We start from the raw sequence: 14248 nt of genomic DNA on the forward strand, positions 1-14248 counted from the left end.
GGCAGTGTCACCGACTCACCTGTGTTGGTGTTTGGGGCCGGGTGGGGACAAGGTTCACTTACAGACAGACCTACAAAAAATGCAGTCAGAAGATAATCAAATATAATTGTGGTGAAAATATTCCAGTGAGGTCATGTTATAAAAGGCTGAAGGGCTATTTGTATTGTTTTCAGATGGACTATATGACAGGTCTAACGCAGGTTAACAGTAGGCTAATTAGTGTATTCTGTTACTAGTAATGCTCATGATATAGCAGACTTTGTGTCAGTTTATGTGAAATTGTTTTACATGATACGTGCTATTGTTGTTCTCCCATTTAACCCATTAAATCCAGGAAAGCATCTGTGTCATTGTCATTGTACATTTTTGCTAGATATAGCACATTGATTGGCAATTCAAAAATAGGCCTATAGATAGCCTGCAGCTTGTAGATCTGCTATTTTAAGAATATCGTGAAAATTTGAATATGTGTAGGCTATTAAAGCAAATATTTTTAACTCAAATATTTGCTTCTGAAGGTTCCTGGGACAAAAAATATTTTTAGATGGGGGTCCGGTGGCCAAATACATAGGCCTAGGCTGTCCTTTTTGGGACCTTGACATGAAAACACTTTGAGAACCACTGAAACATCTTATTCGATGACAACACATTTTGATGACATAGCCTCTCAGACCCAAAATTGTGTAGATTTAATTATTGTAGTATGCATCTATGTTTAACAATAATTTTACTCTTGAGAGCGTAAAATCAAATCAAATGGACAAGGGTTCCATGTAAGTTTAACTCTGGACCACCTGGAACCCCCTCAAGGACTACTGGTGGTCCCCGGACCATTGGTTGAAAACCACTGGGCTAGGGCTAGAATAGCCAGAATAGCGACCTCTAGAGACAGTATTCGCCAGGTCACCACCTTCGTTGCAACACCTCCCTCCACACACAGAACGCCGGTTAGACTTCACTGCAAGGAGACGGACTGGACACTCACTCACTATACCCGGGGCAACAACAAGCAAGGGTGCACGCACAGCTCAATTAAATTGAATAAATAACAAGAACATAAATGATAAACAACCGCTGTCACGTGAAGAGACTACTATAGGTCAGTAAACAGTTGAATGAGTTAGCGTAGGGGCCAGTTTGACGGAGTGAAGATGCTTGCAGACATGATCGTGGAGGAGGAATTTGAAGTGAAGGAAGAGGAACCGTGGTACAGCAAGCAGCAGGACCTCGAACATGGTAGCTACATTTTCAATTTGTTTCTTTTGTTGTCTGTGCCCGGTTGGTTACTGGATGGCCTGCACACCTTGATCCACTACCATGATGATTCTGTAATAAATCATGTTTTAAAACGTTTGTAATGAAAGGAATTATTCACCTATATGAAGGTAATCCCTGGTCTGGAAAGGCAGGTGTCAGCAATTACATTCATATAGGCTACTGTATGCGGCAAAATTGAAAAGCCATACATGGGTTAATTGTCATTGTTTTTGCTCTTTTTATTGTATTTTATGTTATGCTTGTAAGCCTTGTATTGATAGTGATACAATAGGCCTTTGGGCAATTTCAGCCGAATTGACAAGTGTGGCCAGCAACAGTGAATTTGTCTCTAAATCAGACTTGAATCTCTCAATTGTGTCATTTTCACATACCCTGTCCAGCAGTCAGATTCTAAAACAAATTCCTTGCTGTGAGTGTGTGTGCCTCTAGCTCTGGTCCTTAGCTCTAGCAGTAATGGACCAGAGCTAGTGTGCCTCCAACAGCTTGATAAAACAGCTTGATAAAACAGAGAGTAGAGGTGCTCTATTTACTATTGAAAACAAGCTGTAATGTAACAAACAAACAATAGCAGAAACATTGTTGACACTAATGATTGCCCAAGGCAGAACAAAGCCCTGGTGTGTTCACTGCCTGGATTTAGAAGGCTACAGCCTTCTTCAATTATTCGCCCCAATAATCTCCATCAGTGAGATTAAACATTGACCAATTATTAAATATAATTAATATTTAAATGATCAGTTGAAACATGTTGGCAGTTGCCTTTTAATTGAATAAAGGCTATTCCTCCTTTACCTTTGAGTGCCTGGATCGTCAGTTTTTTTCTCTTTTGTCTATAGGCTAAAAGAATAATAAAAAGAAATCTATCAATAGAATAATCGCTAATAAAATAATGTTTTTGTGGGTGGTGGATTGGGTTCATGTCCTCTCTCTCTCTCTCTCCTTCAGACCTGCACCTGGCAGCAGAGCTGGGAAAGACCCTTCTGGAGCGCAACAGGGAGCTGGAGCAGGGCCTACAGCAGATGTACTCCACCAACCGTGAGCAACTGCAGGAGATCGAGGTACACGCTCAAAAATAGACCCGTTGTTTGTCCCTCTGAGTACTTTCAGATATGAGTACTTTTATTGCCATTACATAATGGCAATAATGCAACATAGAAGGATCTGTTTTTAGTCACAGTCGGTGTACAAGTTTAACAGTATGCCTCTGTATTTTTTAGCCACCATTCAGCGGTATCACTATGCTAGCAGTAGTACCCTACGAAGCAGAACCTCATCTCGGAGCTACAATATGTAGCCGAGGGAGAGGTTCCGATTGGGGCTAGTAGTAGTAGTAGTAGTAGTATATCAGCACTACAGCACGGCACCAAGTAATATTCAGCAACTCCAGAGATTCACATTTTTGCTAGAATCGTGCAGCACTACCACGCATCTCCAAATTGTGAATATTTTCGAAAAATCTTGAAATAATTTTACATTTATTAACACAAATCTGCTCTTCTGGGGGTTCCTAGCACAAAACATTTTCATACGGGGGTTCACGGCCAAATACATATCATTTTGGGGGTCCTTAGGCACAAAGACATTTGCAAACGACTGATTTAGAAGGCATTTGTTGAATCGTCCTCAGGTCTTAATGGGTTAAAGCTTCAAGAAGTGTTTTTCCTTGACCTTTATTGACTCTGCAGTCTGCTTGTTTGCAAGACCTTATCCATTATCGCCTGTTTAATCGCAGCTGTTGATTGTGTGCCAATGTCAAGAGGTTCCCTAACGCACCCTAGTCTCCTCATAGGTAATTGTGACCCCAAATGTCACTTTCATAAAGTAGATAAAGAAATGGCAGCTATAGGCAGGTTTTCAAATCTAACCTTTGACCAAAACATCAATACAAGGCCATATTTTGTACAAGGCAATATTTTGTACCAAGATTATAGATTGTATCTACTTTTTCCATTGTCACACAATGTGCTGCTGATTGTACTTAACAACACAATCGGCACAGCATCTAGCAGGAGCTACTCATCTCTAGATGCGATCTGACTTCAGTGTCGTGAGTAGGGTCAGCACAGCAGGGTGCCTGGTGCTAAATCCTCCCTCATGTCATCCAAGCTCTGCGGAGAGAGAGCAGAGTAATTACTTAAAGGACTGACCACAGTGGATCAGCGGCCTAAAGCACGGCATGCTTGAAGCGAGCTCATGAGATAAGAAACGTATGAGATAAGATACTGTAAAACCTTTCTTTGGATATGCAGTTGTTGATAGCTGCCAGCATCAGCAGAATAAAGGCAGGAATATGATATAAACAAAAGTCTCAATACAAAAAACATAGAAATATGAACACTGAAAGTGAATTCAGTATCTACTCATCAAATGCACTTTCTCTGTCATTTAGTTTGACACTGAAAATGTTTTTTTCATGATAACAATAATGTTAGGTCTGTTTAGACTAGAGCCATCACTCAAATACCGTAATTGCGTGCGATTACAATTTAATTGAGTTTCTGTCATCGAACACTGGAATTTCTGTTTGGCTTTTAGCCTTTAGGCTTCGTAAACACAAGTTGCCCAAGGCAGATATGACACATTACATACATATTTAATTACTTTATGCTACATTAATAGCGTAAATAGCCGATCTACATGTCACATTGCGACATGTTTTGAGCTTGTAGATGCTATTTCCACTATTCTTTTAAACGTATGAACATGGAGATGATTATGATGATTATGCAAAATGTTCGATTATGTAATACTTGTGACAGGCCTAGGTCTGTTATCATTTTGCAAAGTTGTTCAGTGCGTCTGCCGTCTGTGGCTGTTCGAACAGGCAAATAAGACGAAGTGAAGGTTCAATGTGTCCTCGCTGCTTCAGCTGATAAGATTAAGTGCTCTCCGAGGGGAGAAAGGTATAAAGACAGTGCAGAGAGAAACACACAGAGGTGCATGCTTGCGCAATTTGAACTGGACACCGTTCATTGTGTTGGTCTGTGTGAGGCGCCGTACACACCATTGAAACAAAATCGCTCTCTCTGTTCCGGGGGGAGAGGGGAGGCAGAGCTGCTCGCAATTCATTTTCAATGGGAGTCACTGGGTTTCACAGAGCAGCTCTGCTCCATGGCTGTGTTCTGCCCTCCTCGCCCCCCATGGAGCAGAGCTGCTCTGTGAAACCCAGTGACTCCCATTGAAAATGAACTGCGAGCTGCTCTGCCCCCCTTCTCCCCCCGGAACAGAGAGAGTGATTTCGTTTCAATAGTGTGTCAGGCGCCTGACTCTCTCGAAGCAGCTCTTGAAAGCTGAAAGCTGTTTGAGACATTCAGCTCTTGATGAGAATGACCTGCCCTTATGGTTGTCCTGGTGAGGTTCTACATTCCTGAGAAGTCACACTTCCAAATGCAGAGGTTGCAAGAGTAGCTAGCGAGGGCTTCTGACAGGGTGGCAGACAGACAACGTTAATAGATAAATATGCTGCTGGTTATACATTGGGTCAAGACTTCAGAGCAAGGGTCGGCAAATAAGATTGGCATCAAGCCAATTATTTTATAATAAAAATCTTACAGATGGGTGTTCTTTTTTGTCTGTGAGTCAACTGTATGAAGTTCATTCCTACATTCCCCTCTAATTAGACCCCCCCCTTTTACAATGTGAAAGGATGTCACAAGATTTGCCACTGCTGCAACTGACAATTGAAAGATAGTGCATGGCATTCACGGTCTAAAAAGGTGAATCTAAACGAGCCAAAAACATAATCCATTAATTTGGCAGAGCTTTCATCTTCCCCAACAGCGACAAGTAGCTAGGTCTACACAGGGTAAGACACGCTTTGATCTCGCCGCAAAGCGGGGTGCTATGGGCTATAGTTCCAAACATTGGAACTATCCCATTGAGATAGAATGAGCACTTCCGCATTCCATTGTTGCAATGGGAGTCAACGCTAGTGTCGCCACTGTCCTACTAGATTACTCTGGGCTAACTATCAAACTTCCTCTCCTTCCTGTTTCATTTACCCACTGTCTGTCTGTCTGTGTCTCTCTAGTATCTCACTAAGCAGGTGGACTTGCTGAGGCAGGTGAATGACCAGCATGCCAAGGTGTACGAGCAGCTGGACGTGTCCTCCAGGGAGCTGGAGCAGAGCAACCGCAAGCTGAGTCAAGACAACAGGGCCGCCCAGCAGAAGATTCAGGGGTAAGGAACCACCATAATAAAACACAAGCCGGCCCTACCAACACTATACTTTCCTATTCGGCAAATGCAATATGACAGGCCACTGGAATAGTCAACATTTAACTCTGAGTGCTGCTTTTTTTCTTTTTTACAAAATCTCAATTCCAAATCGAAAAGCATTTTGAAGAAATGCTGAAACATTTTTAACCGAGTTGTAGTTATGTTCCGAGTTCAGAAAACACTTTTATACCCTTTCTCACATGAACAAAAGAGATGCCAAAAATTTCAAATAAACAGACGTTTCTCTATGACCTCTTGCACATCTACTCCAAAATCAAATTGAATTTGATTCCTGCATTTCTTATCTGGATGCGTTAAAAACTGATTGAACATTGCACTGGAGTCTGTGTACATTAAGGGCCTTTACTAGTTACAAGTCTGTAGTGGAGGAACGCCTTGATAGGCAGGAACACAGATATGCACAATATTTATGCACAGCTTTCCTCAGTCTTGATTTTAGGAAATCTATGTGTCTGGTTGACCTGGACGGTGTTCTGTGTGTCTGGTTAACCTGGATGACGTCATGTGTGCACGCAGGCTGACGGAGACGGTGGACGGACTGCAGAACCAGGTGGGGAAGATGCAGCGTCAGATGGAGAAACTGAAGACAAGCCCCTCTCAGTCACAGAAACACAAAGAGCTCTGGAGACCCCACAGCACCCACAGTGTGTCCTGCCTGAAAGAGCTGCAGAAAAAACACAGGTGAGGAGAGAAACTCAAATCTTACCCCAAAAATACCGGTGTGGCCCATGCTATAATTTAAAGGAACATCACATTGTGTAAATCATTCTCAGAAACATCACAGTGGCAGCACTGGCAGGCCAACTTAACCACCGAAGCCTGTCGTATGCGTTCTCTGTTTTTTTTTACACAACCAAAATTGGGACGCCAGGTTACTTTTGTACTTTAATTGGTTAAAGGCATAGTGTGACTTTAACATGACTTTGTTCAAAGTACAGTATATTGTTCAAAGTGCAGTGTAATGGGCCAATGCTGTGGTGTTTGCAAAGTCACTTATAACTTCTTCTACTTCAAATGTTTGCTTCATACATTCCACACTGAAGGGATCCTGGGGGGGGGGGGGGGGGGGGATTTCTTTGTTTTACTGAAAAAATATCTTTCTAGTAGTAGTGCACTAAATGTTCTACATTTGTTATGTTAGCAGTGTTAATTCACCTCAAATGTGACATTCTTTCAAACCGGCATCATGCTGATTACAGGCTCTTCTGAAGAAAATCTACGCCAAATCATGTTAGGGAGAAGTAGGTGGAAAGAGGAAGTGTTGTTAAACAGGTTAACAACACCCACAAACCTACTCCAGTGGTTCTTAAACATTTTGATGTCAGGACCCCCAAAATTATATGTAACTACAGTCATGTACGCCTGTTTGAAAAACATTTGTGTCAGGGACTTCCATTAGAGAAGATTTGTCAACTTAGTTTTTTTTTCAAAAACACCGGATCTACGAGCTCACAAGCTCTAAGACTGGACGAGGACATTTGAGTGTTTATAGCCAAGATATATCATGTTGTGTGACTGGTGAACAAAAGACGCTCAAAAAGAAAGACTGACACTGCTCCATTAGTGTAACTGCAAATGGTTGAAATACAAACATGTACACATAGTGTACAAGTGTCTGCCTGCCTGGGAATCAGAAGGTTAATGGTTCAATCCCAGACTAGTCTTCCTGCGCTGAGGTCAAAGTGTCCTTGAGCAAGACACTGAACCTTCTTATGAGCAGGTTGGTGCCTTGCATGGTTTTCTCTGCCATCTGTGTGTGAATGGGTGACTGTAATGCACATTGTAAAGCACTTTGGATAAATAAATGCACCATTTACCACGCACTTACAGTGTGAGTAGACACAGTTAATGTCCTGCCAGTAGCAGGAGGTGGAATCTTTCTTCTCCTGAGAGTCTGTGTTCAGTCTCCGTGGGTAATCCAGTTAGTGCTGCAGTGCTCTTATCCTTGGCAGAGCACGGAAGTCCCAAAGGCCAAAACGGCCTCATGACCTCCGTGCCCCATGCCACTGACCTGGATGTGGCTGGAAGCTTAAGGTCATAGTCCAAGATACTATCACTCACTGTGCCTCTGATCTGAACCTTCACCTAGATGCTAATCTCCACAGGACACCTTCTATTGTCGTTGGTTCTCCTCACCGAAATATTTTCTATCACAATTTTAATAGTATATGGATTCAGGTCAAGTTTGTGGGGGTTTTTTTTTGTCCCCCTGTTGGTGTGAGCTTGAGGGGGGGAAAGCAGAAGTACAGACTGGAGGAAGTGTTCAATGCCATTTCTGCCTCATGTGAAGGACTTTGAGTTGTCTTCCTGTATGAAATGCAAATTAACTTCCCTTACTGGCATGAGTAAACACAAATAATTCATCTTAACCCATTACTTAAGACCTGAGGCCGATTCTGCAAATATCTTTTTTTCAGAAAAAACGTATGCTGCTATACAGTGGAGCTCAAACTATTTCATATCAAGGACCATCCAAATTATATTTGGCCGCCGTATTTGGATGACTGGCAAGAAGCCATTGACTCAGTTAAAAAGGTTTACACCTGCTGTAATAACATTATGGACAGCTCAATATCTCCTATGTTCTAAATGTCAAACAGATCTAGGCAGTTACTATCACTATTGTGAATGTAAGTGGATATCCAGGTTTTGGGGTCAGGTGGCTCGTGAGCTAAACGATATTCTTAAGGTGAAAATAAATCCGGGAGCTTTCTTACTGGGAAACCCTTCAAAAGAGATGAATTTGACTCCTCTACAATTTAAACTACGTGATAAACTTCCTCTATCAGCTCGGAAATGCAATTTGATCAATTGGATTAAGCATGAATCTCCCCCACAAGAGATTATGTGTAGTGTATAGTGGCAACAAAGCTTCCTTTCGGAAGGTCTGGGCCCCATAGCTAGATTATTTTCCCAACAAAAGGTTCTCGGATCCTTCTAAAAGCTCAATGGGGGAGAAAAAAACCCTGGTAAATTTGAATGAATACTCATGTGGTTGTGCTTGGGGATCAGGTAGTTTGAATGAATACTCTGGATGATGGTGAAGATGAACTGGAGGACCCCCCCGCCCTCCCCTATTTTTTTGTTTTCCTGTTTGTTCTGTTCTGTTTGGTTCTGTTTGTTCTGTTCCGTTTGGTTATGCCAGGTTTGTAAAAGCATAATAGTCTTTGTCTCGTTTGTGAATTAAAACAAGACGATCAATAACCACATGTATTTGGCCGCCGACCCCCATCTCAATATATTTTGGTCAGGTCCACGGACCCCCCCCAAGCTGATAGTGTGGTGCTATTTTGGAATAGCCAAAGTATAAAATAATGTGTTTCAAATATAAAAACACAGATTCTTTCCTGGTTTTAATGGCAGACGGCGCTCAGCAGTGTCATTAGCCGTTTGGTTGTCCTCTCTCAACGCTAACTCAGGGTACTCTTGATTTTGACAGCGACGACCCCACCGACGACCCCCGCGGGCCCCCCAAAGTCTCGTGGCGCGAGGAGGAGCAGGCGTCTCTCCGGCGCTCCCTCCGCTCCCTGCAGACCCAGCTGGCGAGTGAGCGCGCTCAGAGGGAGGCGGCGGAGCGCGAGGCGGACCTGCTGGCCAGCGAGAACGCAGGTCTGGAACAGCAGCTGCAAATGATGGAGGGCTGTCAGGTAGGTTCAAAATGTCCCCTGGCCATGGGTGTGAGTGCAAAGAAATTCAGTTCCATTAATCTGAAACCATAATTAGTTTGCACATCCAGTGGTTCTCAGTTTTATTTCAAGGACTGCCATACATCTGAGACTCTGAGAGTGTATAAATGGACTCTCACGGGTCCATTAGGTTCCATTCGTAGACTCTGTAAGGGTTCATTTGGAACCCCCTCAAGGAACGCTGAGGGTCCCTCGACCCCACTTTGAGAACCACTGGGTTAACACATTCTCCTCAATGAAAGGTCAGGGAAGGAACCTATTTCTCTCCAGATATTTCTCCATTTCTATAAGACTTTTGTTCTGACAAACAATACATTTTGTTTAATTATTATATTCAGTTATATCATGCCTGTCTGTCTGACCAGTCAGTGGCCTTGTGGTCAGAGTGTCCGCCCTGAAACTGACTAAACACTAAATATGGGACCCAATGTCTCCCTGCTTGGCACTCGGCATCAATGGGTTGGATTGGGGGGTCAAATCAACTAATCAAATGATTAGCTCACTGCTCCTTCGCTGTGGCTCACCGCTCCAAGAGATGGGTCAAATGCGGAGAACAAATTTCACTGCGGTAACGTGTGTGACGAATCGTACGACTTTGACTTGTTGTACCTGCCAAAAGGCTAGACAGGTACGCAGATGTTTCATTGACTTTTGATCCAGATATTCCTCATTATAATGTAATATAATAACCTTATCAGCAGCAAGGATGAGTACAGTGTGATTTCACATCGTACCCATCATCACTGCATGGAAACAGTCCAGCTAGAGTTTGATACCTGAGTCATTCTTGGCCTTGTCCACGTGGCATAGCTGTGTTCCTTATGACCAACACGCTGCACTTCCTAAACCTTGATCGCTTTCTTTCTTTCCAGGCTAGATTAGTCGAGCTGGAGTCCGAAGCTGGCGAGCTGCGCCAACTCTGGCGTGCGGAATCCTGCTCTGAAGGCACTGGGCGCGCCGGGCCTCACTCCATGCCCCCCGACTGTGTGTTCCTCCACTCCGAGGACGAGAGCACGATGGAGGAGGAGTCAGAGGTCGAGGAGGACGACGACGAAAGCCCGGGAATCCCGCGGCATTATTGCGATGGCGATGGTTTCACCGGTCGTCAGAAAAGCGACGTCCCCGACTACAGGCTCCATGAGCGCACGTGCATGCGTCGCTCCGAGGTGGTAAAGTACCGCGGGATCTCGCTGCTCAACGAGGTGGATGCTCAGTACAGCGCCCTACAGGCCAAGTACGACGAGCTCCTGAGGCGATGCCGGCAGGGAGAGCAGGACCAGGAACCCCCGGACAACCAGAGTCACAAGGCGGTCCAGACCGCCCGTCCCCCAGGGTCCCTGTCCCTCGGCCGGGCCGTGGGGACGGACGGCGAGGGCATCATGGAGGACGACTTCCACCAGCCCGAGTACAAGACACTCTTCAAAGAGATCTTCACATGCATTCAGAAAACCAAAGAGGACCTGAGTGAAAACAGGGGGAAGTCCGCAGCCGATGATGGCACAAAGGCTCACACCTTTGTGTGTTAATTAAGAAAAAAAGCAAAAAAAAGAGAAAAAAAAAAAAGGCCAGACATTGTTTTGTAATTAAAAGAAGCAAGAGGTCCTGAGCTGAAGCCATTCAGAACTTTGACCTCAAATTGCCACCAAAGGAGCAAGCTTGTGAAATAGAAATGTAGACTTTAGAAGTCAAGTCAAGTGTCCTGGAGCCTAGCGTTAGCCTACTGTATTGTATGTTAGACCTGATTTCTGCTTAGTTGCATGCCGGAGTCGCGCATCAAAAACGGGCAGCCTACACGCTCACAGCCCCGTGCGAGGCATTGCGAGCATATGTGCCTAGTTTCTGTGCACGACGCGATGCGCTACCACGTCTACATCACACATTTATTGCCTAGAAACGGTGTCATCCCCACAAGGGCTTCCAATCGAATTAGAGTGACACAGGAACAATAAGAAGGCAAACACCAGCAGCTCATATTATGTCCAATATAGCTCATTTTGCACAGAAACAGCAGTGCCTGATGCCCTCTTGACTGTACTATCACTCTATACCTCACTCACAACAACCAACGCCCTGCCAAACCTATTTAAATACTTTCCATGGAATAGCACTTTTACATCTTAGTAATTTATAAGATGCTTTGTTTTTGTCTTGTCTTGTTTTTTACTTGGCTCATTTGATCAAATGTGCAGTTTATGCAACATTTTTCTAACTGGAACAAAAAAAAGTAGCCATGTGATTGTCTCACCTGAATATTGTTTATGATCAAACCAGTTTCAAGAATGACCAGTAGCTTACTGGTAGCTTTAACCACTTGTATTTCACCCAAAAAGTAACTTATTGTCTATCATTTACACACCAAATGAAGCTTTGAATTCATGGCGATGTTTTTGTTTTTGAGCATTCCTGGGCCAATAATTTGATAACCGGCGGAGTCAGTAGGGGACTCAAAGTCTGCTACTGACCGATTAAATTTGACCCATTATTATTGGCTCAGGAATGCGACAAAGAATCTCCATGAATTCGAGGCTTCATGGGGTGATTTGTGGAGTAGCTTTCGCAAAAGAAATAGCCAATCGACAGCTAAAGCTTTCCCCACGATAACACAAAACAGAAAATACACTAGTATAGAGCCCTGAGGGACTCCGCTCAACCACATAGGGTTTAAGTGGTTAAACAATCCGACTCATTCACAATGGAAGATTGTTTTCTTTTTTTCTCATCACCAGAACCTTGTTATTTGTGGTGCTCTGGGCTGGCAGAACCTGCTCGATGTTTCCATAAACGACATTGTGTAGCCTTGCAGGAATCGAGTAATAAGTCTTCTGGGTAACACTTGCTATGCATCCCAGCCCATGTCTCTATAATGCATTATATAAGCATACTTGTAATGCATTATAATCTGCTTAGTTATAACACTGCATAATTATAGTTTTAAGAACTCATACATACTCATAGTAATAACGCATTATAAAGCCTTCTATAATGATTTATTTAAGGTTGAGTGTTATAATACCTAATTTCTGGACACTCACTTTTGTTGTTGCAATGATCATAGTGTGTTAATTATCATAGTTGTAATACCTTTATAATAATGTTCTGATGTATTATGATCTCTGTAGAATAGAAGCACTCTGTCTGTATATGCAGTTTGGCAGTTGCACGGCTCACAAAGATTCACAGTAAGAAAGACATAGCCAGCACTCCAAAGTCCTTTCATTCATATTAAGGCGCATGGACAAACACGGCACACATGGAGGATGTGTTTCGGCATTAAGCCTTCTTCAGCGTGTATATATTTTACACGATGAAGAAGGCTTGACACCGAACTTGTAATTACTTGTAATCTTTGTGTTATAAGCCTTGCCTTTATACTAGGCCTCAAGTCTTTATAGAATGCATTAAAATGTGTATGTGTAGTTGAGTTGTATGAGTTCTTGTAAGTATAACTATACATTAATATAAGCAATATAATTAATGAATCTATTGTATTATAGACATGGCAAGCATGTTTCTTTTTCTTAAGAAAGATGGCTTGAATAGTTTGCGAGCAGATTAGTTTGCTATTATGACTGAAAGTTGTATTACGGTTAAATTAGGGCTCACCAAAAATGTAACTGTGAACCTGAGTATGCTTTGAAATAATGTAACTTGACCACAGCTATAGGGTTGGGATCCAGTACCAGAGGAACTGTAGGATCCGGATCCATCATCCAGGAACCGGAATCTGTTCCATCACATTTGGAACACTTTCTGGAACCGGTCCATTTGGTTCCATTTGTAGATTTTGTACACACTCAGAGTTACAGACGTGTTAGGGTCCATTTGGAATCTAGGAATCGTTAAATGGAACCTCCAAGAGGAAATCATTAAAATCCTAAAGGAGCCTAACCACAGCCCACTAATACATGATTTTAGTGGACTCTAAACCCAAATATGTAATTAGTTGTTGCAACGCTGCCTATCTTATACATGCTCCCTGGTTTTTGCTTGATAATATTGCGTACATAGTTTGTAGATATTGCTGTAAAATCACTTTGAGATGCACTTTAGAAGTTGCACAGGGATTATCGATGCTTTGGTGACACTTTATGTTGCGGTTCTATGTACAGTTCTACGGCCTTATACTTCAAAGATCTATAAGCCCTACAGATCAAGCTCACAACGCGTCGCACTGCGACACGTAACCTTGTAGATCGGCTATTTTTGGCACGTGACGCCTGCGTGCAACAAAGTATAAATCGGGCGTTTGGGCTGTGACATGCTAGTTGTTTTCTAGACCAAAATGGCCACGTGTGTGCAGTATGTGTATGTATGTACAGTATGTTTATTACCCGTATACTCTGTTTAATGCAGACATGTGAATGTGTTTTAAATGTTTTTTTGTTCACGTTCATTTATATCTGTTGTTGACGCATAAAATCTGTCTGAGGCAAGCTTATCAGCAAAATGTGTCCGTTGCCTTTTTTTTTAAATGTATTTAGAAATCAAATTATTGGTTCCCAATCAGGGTGATACTTGTCCCAAGTGAAATAATGACAGTACCAGTAACACATTATGAAATAAGTAAGAAATTGAAAAAGTGTGTTCTCTCCTCCGCGTCATCAGTGCCTATACCCTAGGTGGGGTTGGTGAAAGGGCCTTTCTGTGTGCATGTTTGCATGTTCTCCCCGTGTCCATAACGGTTGAGAAATGACAGTTACCACGTGTGGTTCCCTCTACTGTACTGTACTGCAGTGATACTCAACCTCAGGCCCGCGGGACCATTATGACTGGCCCACCAATGAAAATTAAAAAAAAAGGAAAAAAAATCTGGAAAATGAAATAAAAATAAATAAATCTGAATGAAGTTATCTTTAATTACATTATTATAAGTAATACTATTAGAGTTGTACTATTACTCGAACGAAAATAAAAGCTTGGGGGGGGGGGGGGGAGATGCAATGCAAATGAAAGACATATACTGTGTATCCCTATTCCCTGACATAATTTTATAGCTAAACGGACAGAATTCTATTTTATTTGAATGATGAAACCCAGCTGCCATT

General features: G+C 42.7%; 1 protein-coding gene across 1 annotated transcript; it reads left to right on the forward strand.

Moving 5' to 3' along the window:
* Positions 1-1051: 1051 nt before the first annotated feature.
* LOC308333221 (cerebellar degeneration-related protein 2-like) lies at positions 1052-12428 on the forward strand. The gene is made up of 6 exons (XM_080789456.1): positions 1052-1236; positions 2224-2336; positions 5309-5457; positions 6034-6198; positions 8957-9164; positions 10076-12428. The coding sequence occupies exons 1-6, from the start codon at positions 1152-1154 to the stop codon at positions 10727-10729; spliced, it is 1374 nt and encodes a 457-aa protein (XP_080645582.1). The 5' UTR covers positions 1052-1151; the 3' UTR covers positions 10730-12428.
* Positions 12429-14248: the final 1820 nt, after the last annotated feature.

Source organism: Protomyctophum bolini, assembly GCF_963924005.1.
Source record: "Protomyctophum bolini genome assembly, chromosome: 18".
Classification (NCBI taxonomy): Eukaryota; Metazoa; Chordata; class Actinopteri; order Myctophiformes; family Myctophidae; genus Protomyctophum; species Protomyctophum bolini.